The sequence below is a fragment of the Heterocephalus glaber genome, unplaced genomic scaffold, assembly GCF_053883595.1.
Source record: "Heterocephalus glaber isolate CG9 unplaced genomic scaffold, H.glaber_assembly_v1.0 deba00001538, whole genome shotgun sequence".
Taxonomy (NCBI): Eukaryota; Metazoa; Chordata; class Mammalia; order Rodentia; family Bathyergidae; genus Heterocephalus; species Heterocephalus glaber.
In genome coordinates, this window is record NW_028258333.1 from 32265594 (window position 1) to 32286257 (window position 20664).

Below are 20664 nucleotides of genomic sequence, written 5' to 3' on the forward strand. Positions count from 1 at the left end.
GTAAAAGAAAAAAATGCTCACTTAAAAAAATTTACATGAAGTATGCACCAGTGCTACTAATAATCAAGACCAGATTTGGTTCTTCGAAGTTCAACTTCTCCGCAGTGAAGAAGATGAGATACTTAGAAGTCTCAGCATTTGACCTGTGGTGCAGTATTTAAGCGTAGAAGTTCTTGACTTGGCATCTTGCCCAAAATAAGAGAAACAAGAAAAACACTTTTCGTCTTGTTAACTTCACTTGCTGAAAGTATAACTTTAAAAAATTATCAAAATAGTTTTGAAAGTGCAAATATATGCGGTTGAGAAACTAACTTAATGTTTGTCGAGGAAGTATCTTCACTCTTTTGTCAAGTATACTGGCCTAATTAATATATGTCATTGGTGAGAAGGACATGTTTTCTTTTCTGGAGCGAGAACTTGGTTCCTTTGTGTTCATAGTGAATGGCATTGAAGAAAGGCAGCGCATATGTGTGCACAGTTCTCATTAAATGTCTGTGACTTATCCCTCCTTGGAATATGTGGTGTTGGAACACACTCTTTATTTTTCACAACACTCCCCTCTTCTCTTTAGGACAACTGACATTCCTTCCCTTATGTTTTCAAGGTGGAAATAGGTTAAATAAAAGCTTCTAGGTGTAATACACCCCCAACAGGTAAATTTCTAGACATTTTGAAATGGTAACATTTCTACTTTTTTATGGAAAATAACTGTTGGTGTCTATTTTTGGGAACATCTTAGAGATCTTGTGTCATTGAATTTTAGCTCTTACTGTCAGGAATTGTAATAATGCATCTGTCCTCCTCATTATATAGAATTGAAAATGAAAAATGCAGAGAATAGATAAAACCCATGAATTCAGAGCCTGTTGTAAAGGCATGTGAAGAGGATGTGATGGAGGGCTTGCAACTAACTCACTTTGCGTGTTGGTGTGTACACGTGTGGTGAGCTATTAAAGTGCCAGTTTTCGGTCACTTGCATCACATTTTTAAACACTTACCTTTGTTCAGTCCCTTCAGTCTGGGGGACAAATAGTGTCAAGGTGAAGTAGTTACGTAGCAGAAGGGACTTCCTGTATGTTTTAGCTGTTAAGTTTCTGAGGAACTTTTCCTGGAGATTTTGGTTTTTAAAAAATTTATTTATGTTGGTAATGTTGCAGTACATAATGATTACAATCATTGAGGGAAATTGCTACATGTACATAACACATCTCAATTCTTCTTTCCCTTTCCCCTCCATCCCTCTCTCCTTCCCCTTTTTTGCCAGCATAGAGAGTTAGTTTTGAAGGTGAATGGGAGTGTGCTCTAGGGAAGTAATTCTGTGTAGGAATAATAAATAGTAATATTTTTAATGAAGCAGTTATTATTTTTTGCAGGCTTTATTCCTGCTTTACTTGCATTATCTTGTATATGCCTCATTATAACTCTAAAAGATAGAACTCCAGAAGAGGAAACTGAGGCAGAGATCAGTGAATTGTCTGGCACAGGGTCACAGTTTGAAAATGGCAGAGCCTGAATTCACATCCAGTCTGGCTTGTTTCTTTCATGTAAAGGGACAAAGGGGTGTTCTAGTAATGGCTCAGATTTGGAGTTTTAAGGCCTGTGGGGATGTGTAGGGATTTGGGCTTAAAAAATAGCTAGGGATGGAATCATGGGAGAACCTTAGCAGACATTCCAAGGATTCAGAATTTTACTGTGTAGAATTCATCTGTGTTTTTTGGAAACAAGTCATCAGAATCACCTCTTTAGAAATGATCGTTTTCAAGTCCCCCTTGAGAACTGAACTGAAACTTCAGGATTCCCTTGCTTTAGCTTGTGGTCAAGGAACTTGTGTCCCAGTGGGGCAAAGATCTAGTCTCTCACACCAGGCACTGCTGCTGTTTGTAATTTTTTGATATTTAATCTGGTGAGGTAAAAAATCAATGTAAAGAAGATTATGAGCTATATTTTGCATCTGTTAGCTTTAAATTGTGAAGAAAGAGAAGGTACATCTTTGTTGTGAAGGAATAGAGTTTTCTGCTTATGTTGGTAGGAGATTCTCATTGGATTGAGTGGAAATTATTCTTAGTGAAAAGCAAGAGCAGTAAGCATGGCCTGGAAAGCATTGAAATGTGAGTCTTTGAGACGTAGGAAGGGCCCAAGGATATGGAGAGTTTCACAGTGTTCTTATTTTTGTTGCATGCATCAGAGAGCTAATGTAAGAAAGGGACTGGGAAATAAAGGCCAGCTGCCACCTAAGGAAGCAGAATTCTGGTGGAGAGTGAGGGACAGAGTGCAGAGTATAATGTGGAGGTGCAAGCAGGTTGGTCAGGAAAATGGATCAGATTACTCTTTTGTAAAAACTTGGCTTTAAAATGAAGTAGGGTGATAATTAGGAAGGGCTGTAGGGTACACAGGATGCTTAAATATTACTGACTAGTATTTCTTCATGTTATATAATAGAAAGTTAGAAAGGTTAAAGCTAAATAGATGTACATGAAGAATAAAATTTCCATTCATCCAATAACCAAAAGACAACAATCGTTAAAATTTTCTATTTTCTTTAATTTTTATTTTCATTAGATCTTTACCCCATGTTTATAGTACATGATAATTAACATTCATCACGAGGAGTTGGTACACGTGCACAACACATCTCAATTCATTTTATCCCTCCCTCCCTCCTTTTCTTGGTTCCTTTCCTATTTGCAAAAGATGCATCTCCCTGTTTTCTATTATCTCTTTTACTTTATCTATAAATCTATCTCATATAAGATGAACCATGAGATAAAATTTGCCATTTTTCAAGCTGTACTTCCATGGCATATGTTTATAGTACAAATGTATTTACTTATTTTTAATGGAAATATGTTTCAGCTGGCCAAATTATTCTATTTATTTCAGTGTTTCAGAAACATCTGTATCCAAAAATATTCTCTTCCATTATCTTTTCTGTTAACTGATATTGTAATTTCATGTATGCAATACTTTATATAGTCCTATTTTTTGGTGTCTGTGGTATTTTTATAAATTCACTTGTTTATCTTAAATGGTGCTACCATTAGACTCTTTGTGACTACATTTTTTCTCACTAGATTTCAAATTGTGAAATTGTTAGATCACATTAGCAGAACAAAATGCCAAGTTGAGTGTGAGTTTTTAGGATCTACACAGCAAGTAGGTGAATTAGTCTTACATTAAAAGGACAGACATTTCCTTCTTCCCGAGTGTGTGGAGGGAAGTACTATATAAACTTGTAGGTGGTTGTTGGTGGGCAAAGCCCTCATGGGATTAATCATATGGTAATCTCTTTGATTTTAATGTGAAAATAAAGCAATTTGATGGTAGCAAAAAGACAGGCTATTAGGCTTTGGAAGGTTGCACAGATCTTAAAAAAAAGCAGCTGGGAAGAGATAGCAGGAAGAATGTGGAGGGCAAATTGTGGGGTTACTGGGCAAAGTTGTTAATGACTGGTATTTCACACCACATGCCCATGTGGCACTAGATCCCTTATTGTCATTGTCCTTTTCAGCAGTATCAGAGCCTACATTTAACAGCCAAGTCCCTGACATGCCTTGATCAACTGGTTGGAGCTTGTAGCGTCAGGCAAGTCATATACAGGACCAAGGTAGGGGCTTCACACCAGTAAAGAGGCATGGAGAGAGCAGTGAGGTGTCTGCTATCATGTGAAGTGGGAACTGAAGGCCCAAGGGACCCAGAAAGAGATGAAGAGTGAGAAGATGGCCTGAGGATATTAGAGAGCAGGAACAAGGGAGAAGGAGCTGGAGTGTGGTAACGATTATGGATAGAAAGTGAGGCCATGGAACCTCTGCACAGCTTTAGATTGTCCATATAGATATGGAGGACATGAAGATTTTTAGTAAAGAAGGAAAGAGGGCCTTAGAAATGCCTAGACCTGGATAAGTGGCATAAAGATTGTTGCTAATAGTGTCAAAGAACCCCAGTGCAATAGTTGGTTGATCTGGATAATTAGAAAATGTTTTTGGAAATTGAAAATGATGGTGAACATGGAAGTGAATGTTTTGGGCATTTAATGCCATCTAAGAAAGGCAGCAATACCAGCTTCTAGCATTCTCCAGATCACCTTGTGGTTTGAGATAGTGTTGACGCTGGGGGAGAGGGATAGCAGGACAGTTTCTTTGTTACCCTCAAGAGCCATGAAGACAGAATTCTGAGTGCTGGCTTGAAATTTCTTCTAGTAAGCTCCAGGGTGTGTGGGGATGAGGTATGGATCATCCGTTCTCAGGTTTCAGTGGCTGATTTGTTAGTGAATAAAGAATGTGGAGGGAGGCCTCTACTTACAAGCATCTTCCCTAGAGTGGAGGATTGTTTGTCATTAGCTGGAATGCTTTGGTAATTTCATGTCAGTTCTAAGAAGTCTGATCTAACTGGGAGAGATAAAAGAAGTGAGTCTGTATTTTACTGGAGAAATTGAGATTTTTTTAGATGGAAAGTCTCACTAAGTCACTATTGCCCAGGCTGGGCTGAAGCTTGCCCCAGGCTCTCAGAGTGCTGGGACTACAGGAATGTGCCACCCCACCTACCTTCTACAATTCATGAAGAACTTTCTTATGTCTGAGAACTGGAAAGTAGAGCTAAACTATCTGTTCTTAGCTCTTGGTAGACATTTCAGAAGGAACAGAATAGTAAAGGACTGAGCGGTGAGTTTAAACACAGAAATGACATTAGGTGTTCATTTACAGGAGGAAACAAATATACTGCCTGAACGAAATACAAAACTAGGTAAACACTGATCACCAGGAGGGTTCCTCCAGACCAGCCTTCTGCACCTGTTAGCTCCACAGAGAGGGCTTGCATTGAGCCAGATGTTTTCAGAGGATTGAGAAGAGGAAGTAACTAGTTAGTCTAAAAATTATGGAGCTCAGAGAAATAATTGATAGATTTTAGTTTCAAACTGTGATTTTTAGGAAGCCCTAGCACTGTGTTGTGCAAATAAGTGTATACAGAACACTTACTGGCTGACCTGAGTTCCTGACAAAGCTCTCTAATGTACTTATAATGTGGCAGATTCCAGAACATTCCGTACTCCCCTCCCCCAACAAGAATTCAGAGTGCCTCAGAATTTGCTTTCTTTTCAGGTTCACCTTATTTCAGTTTTCACTGCTTTATAGTGTTTATTATGTACAGCAATACTAGCCTTACTTTTAAAGCTACTTAGGCTTTGGTCTTTGCACTGGTTTTGGCCGTACCTATAAGATCCTCTAGCGTAATCATCCATGATTGCTTGTACTAGATTGTTTCCCTCAGCGCTCTGTAAGCCACAAAGTGAAACTGATGAGGATTTTACAGTCCTGATGATTTTCCTTCTGGTATTCTACCAGGAAAACGCTGTAGCACAAGGAGCTGATGAATCATTTTTCAGGGCTTTTGTTTTCTGTTTTGTTTTTGAAAAATTAGGTATAGTCAGGAAATAGGAATGTATCTTCTTATCATGAGTATGATACAACTGTAGAACAAAATCATCAGTGTTAGCTTTGGTCATCGATAAATATGTTGTATTTTTTTTTTTTTAGCAAATTGATTTCCCCAAAGAACATACATTCATATAAAATTTAACCTGTAAATTTTAATTGCTTGTACCGGGGCTGACTAAAATTTCTGAGCAACTGCAGCTCTGCATCTGTCATTGTCCTGGGGCCCTCACCCCTGTTCAAAATCTTGAAGCCATCACAGCAGGCTCAGAAGGTGAAGAAAGCAATTCTTCCATTTTACTGAAGAGTGAGCGAAGCCAGGGTGTGTAGCTTTCCCTTTGCCACAGGTCTGTTAAGCCTCGAAGTTAGAGTTTGATTCCTGTTTGTCTTACTCAGAACTCCTAACAAGCTCACTCAGTGGAGGTAGACAAAGAAGTGAATTAAGTCTTCATTTTGTATTTAAACTCTGATTTGAATGAAAAATGAAGCCAACTGCTGTTTGTTGAGATGGAAGACTGTTGGGAATTAATTCCACCTAGTGCTGAGCATAATCTCTGGCAAGATGCCAGGCTTCTGTCAGATAGCACTGCCAGATCAGAGGGTGCCCTGACATTCTAGAACTTTGTTTCACATAGTATACACTTCTGCTGTATGAGAGAATCATGAGAAAATATGTACAGGGTCTCAGTGTATATTTTCCTTAGCTTGGTTGAGGCACCGCTGGCATGGATATTTCATCTTTCATTCATGTTACTTGATTCCGGGCCATGATTCACAAAGCTGGGGTCTTGGCTAGGGTCCAACATGTGCCATTTGTTCCTCCCCTTAAGCTCCTATTAAAAAGTTTCCCACTGATATTTGCTAATATTTTACTACTATGACAGCTTCTGAATCTGATGTCTTTTCTTTTTATCTTAAATGTTGCCTACTAGAGTAATTTTGTTGAAAATATGAATTGTTTCTTATATACTGGGGTTTAAACTCTATGGTTCCATTTATATAACATTTTTCTAATTAAAAATTTTTACAGCAAAAGACACACTGCCATTAATCCCTCTCATATAACTCCCCCTCACTTGGAGCATACTTATCCCTACATGACATTATCAAGATAACAAAATTATAGAGATGATAGTGATTAATGGCTACCTGGTGTTAGGAATGTTAGGCCGAAAGACGTCTCCAAAAATATGAGGGAAATCTTTGAGTCAGTAGTTCTATGTCTCGATTTGTGGTCTTGAATATGTGATGCATGCGTGATAAAAAAGATGAAAATCACACCTTTACACAAATGTCATTTTCCTGACTTTAGGTATATAATGTTTAAGCAAGGGGGGAAACAGTGAAAGATACCTGAGACTTTTGTACAATCTTGGCAACTTCCTGTGAATCTGTATTATTTCTAAATTAAGAAGTTAAAAATTGTTATGTGCTTAATAAGTTCAAGTTCCTTTGTCTAGTCATATTCATTATGCTTCATATCCCATTTCTGTCTGAATTAATCATGTGCATTCAGCTCCTGTATTCTTTTTCCACTTATATATTACTTGACATGAACACAATGTTTAAGTTATTATATGTTAGCAAAAGTGCTTGAGCTAATAATTGAACCATTAAATACACTTTAAGGAAGAACAGTGTATCAACATGGGCTCCTTACTAAGCATCTTTCCTTCCTACTCACTTGGTCTTTCTTGTCTCTGCTTAAATTCTTCCAAAGACTAGGCAGCATGCCAGGCATTTGACTGGTGGAATATTCCAGACTTGTGCTCACCTAGGAATGGTTTAGTGTCTTGTAACCAAAACCCCAGATCCAGTCACAAGTTATACGAGGCAGTGGTTTTTCAAGGACTTAGGACTCAGTATTACAAGATGAAGATGAGCCAGGAAGCTCAGTCTGTGAGCTATGAACCATGGCCATCACCCTTTCGGATTTATGGGACTGTGTTATAGCTCAGGGATGCCATGTTTTGGTACTCTATAGTTACATGTTCTGTGAAAGTCAGCTTCATATCTTCTGCAGCTCCGTCAGTTCCCCATACATGATGGTGGGGTTGTGTTATTTCTCCCTGTAGTCCTGTCAAGTTTGCTTAGTATATTTTGCAGCGCTGTCACTAGGCTGCACACACGTTTATGATTGTTCTGCCTTCTTTGTGATTTAGTGATCTTAGGTCATTCTGAACGATGATCCCTTTGTATTTTTGTTTTTAATCTTATTAGGCTGTTTGTGTGGTGGACTTTTTTCATCCTTTACTTTCTGTCTCTGTCTTTGCGTTTCACACGTATCTCTCAAAAACAATAGAGAATTGGGTCTTACTTTTTATCGTTTTTGTCCATCTTTTCTCCTTTTATTGAACATCTAGCTCATTAACATTTAATCCCTGTATTGGTAGGGCTTCATATCCAGTTTCAGTTCAGGCTTCGTTTACTGTTTGTTTTCTATTTGTCCCCTCTGTTTTTGTTCCTCTTAGCTCCTTTCTTTTGGGTTATATCTACTAGGTTTAAAAATGAATTTTAGAATCCACTTCAATTTCCGCATTGGCTTTTCCAGACATTTGTATGTTAGTGCATGTGTGCGTGCTTGTGTTTCCACGATGTAGGGATTACAGTATATTGCCTTTACTTTGAGTTATTGTCATTTTTAGTGTTAGTATTATACCAGTTGACAAGATATATAGCAACTATATATGGCCATTTCAGTTGTCCTTGTCATTATGCTACAATTGTCATGTGTTATATTATGTACATTCGAAATCTCAGAATCATGTATTTTTAAAACCCTTATGGGAAAAATAGATTTTTATGTTTGTAATTACTGGTATACTTCATTCCTTTTGAATACATGTCTTTCCATCTGATATCATGAGATATCAGAGGAGAACTTTGTTTAGGTTAGGGTACAGAAGATCTGCTGTGGACAAGTTTTTAACAACCTTCCCCTCTCTGAAAGTTTATTTTGCCTTCATTTCTGATAAATATATGGGCAGGATATGAAATTCTAGGCTGGCAGTTGTCTCCCCAACCACCCTGGTCAGCATTGGTTCTTAGGAATCATTATTTCATTTACTATAATGTGTCATCTCTCCCCCCCTACACACACACACACACACACACACACACACACACACAACTTATTTTGAAGCAATTATAAACTCTTTACTACTTACTCTGGGATATTCTGAGACTCTTCAATCTTCACCCAAATTGGGAAATTCTCTGTTTTATATTCTGTTTTTTTTTAATACATTCTCTTTGACCTTTTAAGGTAATTACTCACATATTTGCTCTTTGCTAGTGCCCTACAAATCCTTGATGATCTGTGTTTGTTATTCTCTTCTTCAGGTTGAATTTTCCTTTATATTTTTAAGTTTGCTTAACTGTTTAAACGTGAGCAAATTTCAACAGTTAAATCATCTCTTCTCTTGAGTATAGATTACATTTTCCTGTGTGTGCATACATCCTGGATTTTTAAATTGTTTTGGATTCCTTTTTAAATGATACTAAGCATAGACTACTGTCTGTTCCTTTGAAGAAGAATTGATTGTTTTGTCTTAACAGGCTGATAATTCTGCTGAACTTGAAGTGAATTTTGACTTTTCTGTGGCTGGTGGCTGCTCCACCACTGTGTTGATGTAACTATTGAATATGTGCTGGGGGTCATGCTCTAAAATAGGTGACTGCTACAAATATGCATAGACATAGACCCTGATCTTAAGAGATGGCAACCTAGTTGATAGTAGATAAGTACAACAAACTCCTATATGCCCTATGAGAAGTTATGGAAGCAGTGGAGGTACTGAGAAAGGAATGTTAGGATTCTTGAAATGCCATTTAAAACATCATTTTTGAAACAATTAAATCCTTTTGAAAATTAAAAGTAGTTTATTTGTGATAAAAGATTTGTGATAATGAATATCAGGTGTACTTGGATTGTTACTCTTTAATTTTTTTTTATTAAATTCTTTTATTGGTACATTGTAGGTATACAACACAATTACATTTCTCATTGGGAATTGTACCTTTACATAATGCATCTTGGTTCTTATTTTTTCCCCATTCCTAGCCCCCCCTTCACCCCCTCCACCCTTCCCTATTTACAAAGACTTTATTTCCATTTTTTCCATTTCTCATCATTTTTCCTTTCCCTTCTTTCCTTTCCCCTGCCCCTCCCACTACCCCTACCCCTTTGGACCTTTTCTTCCTATTTTACATTATCGATTATTCATTCTAATCATTGGTACATTTTAGGTATACAATATAATGACATTCATCATTGGAAATGTGTACCTTTACATAATCTCTCTCTTGGCTCTTGTTTTTTATCCTTGCCCAGCCCTCCCTTCAACCCCTCCATTCCTCCCTATTTACAAAGATTTTGTTCCTGTTTTTCCATTTTCTCATATTAATCACATTCCCTTCTATCCTTTCCCCTGTCCCTCCCACTTCCTTCCCCTTTGGCCCTTTTCTTCCTATTTCACATTACCTATTATACATTTTAGTCCTTATTTACACTTTCAGTTTCTCACACCAGAGAAACTATTCAGTATTTATTCATGTGTGTCCTATTTATTTCACTTAAGAATATCACCTCAATGTGCATCCACTTAGCTATAAATGTCTCTAATTTCTCATTTTTTATGGCTGAGTAGTACTCCATTTTATAAAAAAACCACATTTTCTTTATCCAGTCTCCAGTTGTTGGGCATTTGGGCTGTTTCCAAGTTTTAGCTATTAGAAACTGTGCTGCTATGAACATGGGTGCACATATATCACTGTGGTATGATGCTTTTAATTCTTTGGAGAAGATCTCCAGCAGTGGAAGAGTTGGGTCAAATGGGACTTCCAGTCCTAGTTCTTTGAGGTATCTCCATACTGATTTCCACAGTGGTTGCACCAGTCTATACTCCCACCAGCAGTGGAGAAGGGTTCCTCTTTCCCCACAGCCCCACCAGCATTTGTTATTGGTTGATTTCATGATAGCAGCCATTCTTTCTAGAGTGAGGTGGAATCTCAGTGTTGTGTTCACTTGCATCTCTCAAATGATCAGTAACGTTGAACATTTTTTCATGTATTTATTTGCTATTTCTGCTTCTTTGTCTGAGAAATGTCTGTTCATTTCAGATGCCCATTTTTGGATTGGGTCTTTAAATTTGGGAGGTCTGATCTTTTTAAGTTCTTTACGGATTCAAGATAGTAGACCTTTGTCTGAGGAAGAGCAGGTGAAGATTTTTTCCCACATTGTGGATTGTCTCTTCACACTGCTGGTGATTTCTCTTGCTGTGCAGAAGCTTTTTAATAAGAAGAGATCCCACTTGTTGATTGTTTGTGCTAGTTCATGGGCAACTGAGGTTTTGTTCATAAAATCTTTTCCTACACCGATGTCTTCAAGAGTTCTACCTAACCTCTGTTCCAACTGGTTCAGAGTTTCTATTTTAATATTTAGATCTTTAATCCATTTTGATTTTAGTTTAGTGCATGGTGAGAGATATAGGTCTAGTTTTAATCTTTGGCAAGTTGAAAGCCAATTTTTCCAGCACCATTTATTAAAGAGGCTATCTTTTCTCCAGTGAGGGTGTTTGGCTCCTTTGTCAAAGATGAGATGGCTAAGTGTGTCTGTTGCTGTTTATGCATCTTCTAATCTATTCCACTGGTCCTCGGGTCTGTTTCTTTGCCAGTACCATGCTGTTTTTATCACAGTAGCTTTGTAGTAGAGTTGCAGGTTGGGGATTGTGATACCTGCTGCCATGTCTCTGTTACCTAGAATTGGTTTTGCTCTTCTGGGTCTCTTCTTGTTCCAAATGAATTTTTGGATTGTTTTCTCGAGGTCTATGAAGTATGCTGCTGGGATCTCAGTTGGAATTGCATTCAATCTATATAGCAGTTTTGGAAGTATGGCCATTTTCACTATATTAATCCTTCCTACCCAGGAGCAGGGAATGTCTGTCCATTTTCTGATATCATCTTCAATCTCTCTTTTCAGAGTGCCATAGTTTTCAGAGAAGAGGTCTTTGATTTCTTTTGTTAGGTTGATTCCTGGGTATTTCAGTTTTTTGGATGCTATTGTGAAAGGAATTATTTGCCCTATTTCTCTCTCAGTGAGTCTGTCATTGGTGTATAGGAAAGCTATTGATTTTTGTGTGTTGACCTTGTAACCAACTTCTTGACTGAATTTGGTTATTAAGTCTAGAAGACTTTTGGTGGAGTTCTTGGGGTCTTCTATATAGAGTATCATGTCATCTGCAAATAATGACAATTTGACTTCTTCATTTCCTATCTTTATTCCTGTTATTTCTTTCTCTTGTCTAATTGCCATGGCTAATGTTTCCAGAACTATATTGAAGAAGAGTGGTGATAGTGGACATCCTTGTCTTGTTCCTGATTTTAGTGTGAAGGATTTCAATATTTGACTATTTAGTATGATATTGGCTGTTGGTTTTTCATAGATGGCTTTTATCAGTTTGAGGTAGAGACCATCTATCCCAATTTTTTGTAGGGATTTTTAATCATAAATGCATGTTGGATTTTGTCAAATCCTTTTTCTGCATCTATGGAGAGAGTCATATAGTTTTTGTCCTTGGCTCTATTGATATAGTGTATTACATTGATTGATTTGTGTATATTGAACCATCCCTGCATCCCTGGGATGAATCCCACTTGATCAGGGTGTATGATCTTGATGATCTTCTGCATTCTATTTGCCATTATCTTATTAAGGATTTTTGCATCTATGTTCATTAGTGAGATTGGCCTATAGTTCTCCTTTTTGGTTGGGTCTTTCTCTGCTTTGGGGATCAAGGTGATGCTTGCTTCCAGGAATGAATTTGGGAGTATTGCTTCCCTTTCAATTTCATTGAAGAGTTTAAAGAGTAGTGGCAGCAGTTCCTCTCTAAATGTCTTGTAGAATTCAGCAGTGAAGCCATCAGGGCCTGGGCTTTTCTTAGTTGATAAGTTTTAAATTACATTTTCAATTTCATTGTTTGATATTGGGTTGTTTAGAATTTTTAAGTCTTCTTCGTTCAACTTTGCTAATTCGAATGTATCTAGGAATCTGTCCATTTCTTCTGTGTTTTCCATCTTATTGGCATATAGGCTCTGGAAGTAAATATTGATGATCCTCTGGATTTCTGCTGAGTCTGTTGTAATTTCACCCTTTTCATTCCTAATTGCATGGATTTGGGCCTTTTCTTTCCTTTTTCTGACAAGGTTGGCTAAGGGTTTGTCAATTTTGTTGATTCTTTTGAAGAACCAACTCTTGGCTTCATTGATTTTTTTGTATCTTCTCTTAGTGTCCATTGCATTGATTTCTCCTCTGATCTTTATAATTTCCTCCCTTGTATGAGCTCTGGGGTTGTCCTGCTCTTCTTTTTCTAGAAGCTTGAGGTTCAGGATCAGGTTGTTTAATTGGGCTCATTCTGTTTTGCTAATATGCATATTCACTGCTCTGAATTTCCCTTGTAAGACTGCTTTCATTGTGTCCCATAGATTCCAATATGTTTTATTGTCATTGTCATTTAATTGAAGGAACTGTCTGATTTCTTCTTTAATTTCCTCTGTGACCCATTGGTTATTCAAAAGTGTGGTGTTCAATTTCCATATGTTTATGAAATTTTTTGAGTTTCTTTTGCTACGGATCTCCAATTTCATCACATTATGGTCTGATAATATACAGGGGATAACTTCAATTCCTTTGCACTTACTTAAACATGTTCTATGTGTGAGTATGTGGTCTATTTTGGAGAATGAGCCATGTGCAGCTGAGAAGAATGTGTATTCTGATTTTGTGGGGTGGAAGACTCTGTAAACATCTGTTAAGTTCATTTGTTCAAGAGTTTGATTGAGTTCTAGTATTTCATGACTTATTTTTAGTCTAGTTGATCTATCTATTTGTGCCAGTGGGGTGTTGAGGTCCCCTACTACAATTGTATTAGTGCATATATGACTTTTCATGTCCATTAGTATTTGTTTTATATTGCTGGCCACACTAGTGTTTGGTGCATAGATATTTATGATTGTCATCTCTTCCTCTTGGATTCTTCCCTTTACAAGGATGTAGTGTCCTTCTTCATCTCTCTTCCTCAGTGTTGGTTTGAAATCTACTTGATCTGCCAAGAGGATAGCTCCTCCTGCTTTTTTTCGGGTTCCCGTCACATGTCGTATTGTTTTCCACCCTTTAACTTTCAGTCTATGAGTTTCCTTTTGAATTAAGTGTGTTTCTTGTATGCAGCATATTGTTGAATTTTGCTTCTTGACCCATTCTGCCAGTCTGTTTCTTTTGATTGGTGAATTGAGACCATTAACATTGATGGTTATAACTGAAACATATTGACTTGTCATTGCCATGACTTTTTCTTTTTGTTGGGTTCTCCCCCTTTACATTTAATTTCGTTGTTTTTTTTTTTGGTACCAGGGATCGAACTCGGGTCCTTGTGTTTGCGCACCAGGCGGCGAAACCACTGAGTTAAATCCCCGGCCCTAATTTCTTGTCGTGCCAGATGGGTTCATTCTGCTTTGCTTCCTGGGGTTGTGATCCTCAATGTCTGTTCCTAGGATATTGTGTAAAGTTTTTTGGAGTGCTGGTTTGGTTTTCATGAAGTTCCTAAGGTGCTCTTTGTCATGAAAGCATCTTATTTGTCCATCAATTTTGAAAGATAGTTTTGCAGGGTACATCAATCTGGGTTGGAGGCTGTTTTCTTTTAGGGCTTGGAATATGTCACTCCAAGCTCTTCTTGCCTTGATGGTTTGTGTTGAGAAGTCTGCTGTGATTCTGATGGGCTTTCCTTTGTATGTGATTTGTTTCTTTTCTCTAACTGCTTGTAGAACTTTGTTCTTCTGTTGAGTTTCTGGAATCCTAACAGTTACATGCCTCTGTGTAGATTTTTTTTTTTGATCAAGGCTATTTGGAGTCCTATATGCCTCACTTATCTGTTGTATGTCAAGTTGTTTTCCCCTGCTTGGGAAGTTTTCTCCTATTACTTCTGTGAAGTTATTTTATGTCATCTGCACTCTCCCCTGTTTCTTCATTGACTCCAGTCAGTCTTACGTTATTCTTCTTTGCATCATCTAGAAGCTGCTGGATTGATTTCTCATGTTCCCTTATAATTTTAAAGCAGTTTTTCTTTTCCTGGTCATTAATTGCAATCTCATCTTCTATATCTGAATTTCTGTCCTCACATTGGCTCATTGTGCTGTGTAGCCTTTCAGTGGAGTTTTTCATGTCCTGGAAATCTATTTGCATCTGTTTTATGGATTCCGTTTGTTTCTTATGTTGGGATTCCATTATGTTCCTCAGCTCCTCTCTAGATTTATTAATCATGTCTTGCACTAGGAGCACAATTTCTCCTGTTATCTGAGAAGTTATTTCTGATTTCCTTTTTTCCAGATCCCCTTTCGTTGCCAGTTCAGTGGGTCCAAGTGGTTGAATATCAGAGGGTTCCATCTCATTTCCCTTTGGGGTTGCTGTAGGTGATCTGGAAGTCTGGTTTTGAGACTTATTTACATGTTTTCTCATTTCAACTGGGGGGAGGCGGGGTGGGGGTGCAGATGGCGCCTGCGAGGATCACCTCCTCTGAGCTGGGAGAGGTGGGCCGGGGGCTGGGAGCGGTGGTAGGGATGGTGGCCTGAAAGCCCCTTCATCTGGGCCAGGAGTGGCAGGACGTTTGGTGGCCAGGAAGCCCCTTCTTCTGGACCAGGAACAGTAGGACCATGGCTCAGAAGCCCCTACCTCTGGGCCGGGAGGGGCGGGAGGGATGGTAGCCAGGAATCCCCTTCCTCTGGATCAGGAGCAGTGGGATGGTGGCTCAGAAGCCCCTACCTCTGGGCCAGGAGTGGTGGGACCCAGTACCGTGGTCTGGTGGTCCAGCGTCCTCTGCTGATTTGGCGTGTTCCACGTGACCTATTACTCTTTTTTAAAAGACAGTTTTTAAAAGGATACCTTATTGTGGGGAAGCAAGATTATTAACATTTTTTTATTAACATATTTTTTATTAATTATATTGGTACATTTTTGGTATACAATATGATAACATTCATCATTAGAAATTTGCACCTTTACATAATCTCTCTTGGTTCTTATTTTTTCCTACTTCCCCTGCCCTCCCTTCAACCCCTCCACACCTCCCTATCTATAAAGTCTTTTTTTCCATTTTTTCTTTTTCTCATATTAATTCCATTCTCAGCAGTATTAAATATTAAAAATAATGTTTAATGTTTTGAGTAAGGTGGACATAGTGGCACACCCTTGTAATTCCAGTACCCAGGAGTCTGAGTCAGGAGGATTGCTGTGCTATGTAGTTTGAACTACATAGTGAGTTCAAGGCCCATCTGCCAGACCTTGTCTCAAGAAAAAAAGATAATTTTTTTTTGCGTATGCATTAAATGGGAGGAAATCTGAGAATATAAATGATCAGAAGAGAAAATGTTAGACATTGCTGATGTGAAAAGTTCTATCTATACCAAAAAGTATCTTTTTAGAGATGTTTCACAGTTGTTCTAGAACGATTCACTTAGACTCATTAAAAGTGAATGTTAAGGTTTCCTGTGTCAAATTACTAATCTGCTTTGGATGTTATCATCTGTATTTAAATCTGTGTAAATGAATGGATAACATGGGATTTTTTTTGTAAAAGCATGACTACCTTTACAGTAACGTAAGTCTTTTTTTTTTTTTAACAGTGTATCCTACTCAGTACATGTATCTGAAGATTACCCAGGTATGCTTTTCTAATTTTTTGTTACAGACATGTCATTACTCTCAAATATGTTTTCCTTCAGGACATGTATAATATATATGAATATATTGAGCTGTAAAAAGCATTGGCAGGCGAAACCTATCAGCTGTCGATGTAGAACTCTGTCAGGTGCTTGCTGGGTACATATCTCACTCTAAGATGCACTCCAGAATCAGAACAATTTACCAACTGCAGAGTTGTTCAGATGACAGCTCCAGTCTCCATTCTTCTCTTTCATCTTTACAATTAAAGAGTTTCTGAACTGAACCAGTTGTTTTGAAACATCCTTTGGCCTTGCATATCAAAAAAATATATAGCTTAATCTATTTATTCAGTCATTTCTGTATGTGTGTAAATATATACACATATTTGAGTTTATTTTAAAAACTAATGAATAAATTGATACAGGCATTTGCATTAAGCATTTAATCATTTTACACTTTAAGATATTTTTGCAAACTACAAACTTCCTTATTGTTATTTTGCTGTGCACTCCATGTATTGTACAGTGGTATAATGGTTATTGTTTTGTATTACTACATGCTTGTTCTTAATAGTAATATGAAGAAGTATTCTAGGCAGGTATTTCTGGAAGAACCAAGACAAGAAATTTTTCTAAGGAACAATATTTTTTGAAGGTGATAATGTCCCTCATATTATGGGAATGTATGTTTTGGATGCTGAATGTTTGGTAATTTTGCTTGGAAAATAAAAGCCCCATTATTTATTATAAATAGTATAATTATTGTGTGTTTCATCCAGGCATCTTGTAGAGATGTCAGCCCCGGGAGGTGCAGACCTTAAGTGGAGATGTTAATGATAACGCCACAGATCAAAGCCCATATACAGATCCCAAAGAGAACTGTTCCGTGGCACAGCTGCGCCATAGATGATGCCTTTGGGGAACCAAGTGGTCCACACGTTTTGCTCCCTCTTGTGGCCAAGAGATATTATTCAAGATTTTTCTCACTCCAGAGTCCCACTTGGAAATGTCATTTTTTTTAAAAAAGTGAATTTTAAAACAAAGAATTAGTTATCATTTCTGTTCTTGTTAATGAATTCCCTTCTTGGAGAAAGTGTATAGTGAGCTTCCAATTTAATTTCTTTTCCAAAAACACAAGACGAGAGAGTAGAGTATCCAGACTGAAATACCGAGGCACAAGTTTTAATTGGTTGCTGCATTTACTACACCAAAATATTCTGTACAGAGCCCAGTTTTCCAACAAGGTCTACAGTTCAGTTCTGAATTCTATTGCTTCTGTAGGAGGAGTAGTAATAGTGCTTTTATGTAAGCTTTTTTCAAAGTGAGTAAAAATATGATAATATTTTTGCTATTACTGAATTTTAGTCCATATTTATTTTTACTAAGAATTGTTCTAAGAATTATTAGGCTTGACTTCTCAGATAGACAACTTCATACAGAAATATTTGCTCTTCCTTTCCAGCGTTTAGATCTCTGTTGTCTCCTAGCACTAACTGGAATGTCTGGATTAATTTTTAGTAGTAGATATGGAAATTGGCAGCTTTGTCCTTTTCCTCAAAATTAGCATACTTGCAGTTGCTTTCATCGTTGTTTTTCTCATGTACTTTTACAAAACATTAGTAATATTAACTCTTTATCAAATTCTTATGTGACATCTGTTGAGTTACCATGTATATTTTCCTCTTTGAACAATAAAGTGACAAATTATAATGGGTACCTTAATGTTGATCTATAAAACTTATTTGTGCTTTGTTATATATTTTGGCATAATAGACTTCATGTTGCTGAAGGAACTAAAGTATACTTTGACCATTTAATAGAACTAGTGGAGTCTGTCTGAGCTTGTATCATTTTGGGGATGGTTCTAGGGCAACTGTCATATTTTTCTTTCATGATTGCTATGGGGTCCTGTTTGTTTTTTCTGGTACCGGGGATTGAACTTGGGTCCTTGCGCTTGTGCAGCAGGCAGTGAAACCATTGAGCTAAATCCCTGGCCAGTATTATTTTATTCTTAAAAGTCACTATGTTCAAATTTTTAGCAAAAAAGAAAAAATATTTTCAGAAGTAACATCTAGACTTGATGTGCTCTTTTGGCTGCCTTTATGATCATAACTATATATCCCTCTGTGATCTGATATGGCTTCTTATGTTGCAGTGGTAATTTAACAGATAATATTCATGAGACCTAAAAATATTTTGATTTGGGGTACATTAAGCCAAAAACAAAACTATAATGCTTAAAAACTAATCAAACTGGTGGCAAATCTCAGACTGAACCCAGGACCTTCAAACTGAGTACATACCAGTCCTTTTCAAATTTCAATTTTTTTTTTTTGGTACCGGGGATCAAACTTGGGTCCTTGCGCTTTCGAGGCAGGCGGTGGAACCACTGAGCTAAAATCCCCGGCCCAAATTTCATTTTCATTTTGAGGCAAGATCTCACTAAATTGCCCAGGCTGGCCTTGAATGTGATCCTTTTGCTTCAAGCCTCCCAGAGTACTTGGATAACAGGCATGTAGTTCAGAAAATACATTTGAAGGCATAATTCTGATCTTCAGGATTATTCAACACGTATTCACTAGATTATATTATCTCAAATCAAATCCTTCTGCCTTCAGGTTTGCTTAAATTTCCTGAATTTCATAGTGAAGGTGTTTTTTTCTTTTGCAATGAATTTGAGAGTAGTTTGTATATTATTTCATGTAAGACATTTTGTTTGAGAGAAAAATCCTTTAGATTGAGCTACTTACTATATTTTCTTTCAGCATATTGTCTAACTTTGCTTGCCTCAAAATTTTTTGAATAAAATCTCTAGCATTCTGTGATACTGCATGCAGCTGTCCACTCTAGGGACTGTCATAGATCTTCCTTTCTAGTTATTGGTCATTGCCTTAATAGTGTCCCTTTTAATAACCTTCTTTTAACATTTGCTTCCCAGAATCCTTTATGCATAGTAGCAGATACCTTTGAATCAGGAAGAGGAAAGAGTTAAGGAAAAAGAAAAAAAGGCTGGCTCTTGTGGAGAGGTTTTAACACTTGCCTGAAAGTATGAGATTACTGGCAGAAGAGTCTCTTGATAAGTTGTCAGCCTCCTAACCAACACACTGAAACAATATGAACAGTAAATTTATATTAAATCTATTTCTTAATCCTGTTACCCCACTTGATAAACGTGAAACTCTCATAGCTTCTTTAATAGTACTTGAAAACTGAAATAAAGAAAAATCTGTAATTAACGCTTACCAGAGAACAGCCTGGCAAACTTGATTTGTTTCAAACATAATTGACACTTACTCCTTCTCACCTTCCCAAATAACTATTAAAGCCTTATGTCTATTGAGAGATGTGCAGCTAAGCTGTGCATACATACCATTCCCTTTTCTTGAGTTCTAAAATAGTAGAGGTTTTCTTTTTAGAAACAGAGCAACAATTTAGGCATCTATCAATTAAAAATTAAAAATCTTGTTTGCTGTATACTGACACAATATTATGAAAATATGGTTCATAAAGATTCTGACATACATTTGTTCAGTCATCTCAACACTTAGTAGAAATTGATTCATATTTACGTTACTTTTCGGATGTTTTACTTATAGTATTTAGTAAGTCATCAATCAGTGCATTATAGGACCATTACTAGTGAACTGTTTGTTAAATAGTGGTCTTATAGATGCCCTGTGGTCATCAATGATAAAAGTAGAATAAATAACCTGGCTATTATATTAAATTAACGACGCATGTAGATGTATATGGGCAAAATGGTAAACATAAAAATATTAATAATTTAATGCTTTTTACTCAATTATATAATACACATAGATAACTTAATTTGTGCAAGAATAATAATTGGGTGACCTTACTTCATTTAGGAACAGATAGTAGAGCAATGTAGTGGGCATGATGGCAACAAAATCTTCAGCTCACATTCTTGAATGACCTGTCTTCAAATCTTGTTTTTTATTATATTAAATGTTCTTTAGTTTTCTCACTCCACTCAATAACTGTACTTTTTGTAGTATCTACTGACACTGAACAGGACCCAGTTCAGTGAGTTGAGGCAGCCAGGTAGCATTCAGATGGTTCATTACCACATGGGATATTAGAAATGAAATGGTTTGGTTCTATCTGAAGCCTGTATTTCTCAAAGAGATGCAAATATCTTTGAAGAGGCAATTTATACTTAATCCACGTACAAAAAGTGCAGTTCACTTCTGAGTTTAGAGTAGCAGTATGTCTTTTATGTCCTTTATGAGAATTGGAACTAAAGTGATGTGGATACGAGTTATTTTTTATGAAAGTACTTTTGCGGGTAACTGCATTTAATTATATTTCATTGCAGACAATACATATGTGTCAAGTTCAGAAAATGATGAAGATGTACTAGTTACAACAGAGCCAATTCCAGTAATTTTTCATAGAATAGCAACAGGTAATAGTAACAAGGTATTTTCTTATCTGAGGTTAATTTTTCTTAATTGTAGATAGCTTTGGAATTTTTAAAAAATTTATACTTAAAATATTCACC

The 20664-nt window shown here is 37.0% G+C and overlaps 1 protein-coding gene across 6 annotated transcripts in view; it reads left to right on the forward strand.

Annotated features, from left to right (window-relative positions):
* Nucleotides 1-20664, forward strand: part of Parp8 (poly(ADP-ribose) polymerase family member 8) — a 183372-nt gene that overhangs the window by 83578 nt on the left and 79130 nt on the right. For all 6 annotated transcript variants that reach the window (XM_004848543.3, XM_021261437.2, XM_021261440.2 and 3 more), the window contains exons 4-5: nt 16101-16138; nt 20479-20568. In XM_004848543.3, coding sequence (XP_004848600.1) covers nt 16101-16138; nt 20479-20568 — 128 coding nt within the window. The remainder of the gene's footprint in view (nt 1-16100; nt 16139-20478; nt 20569-20664) is intronic.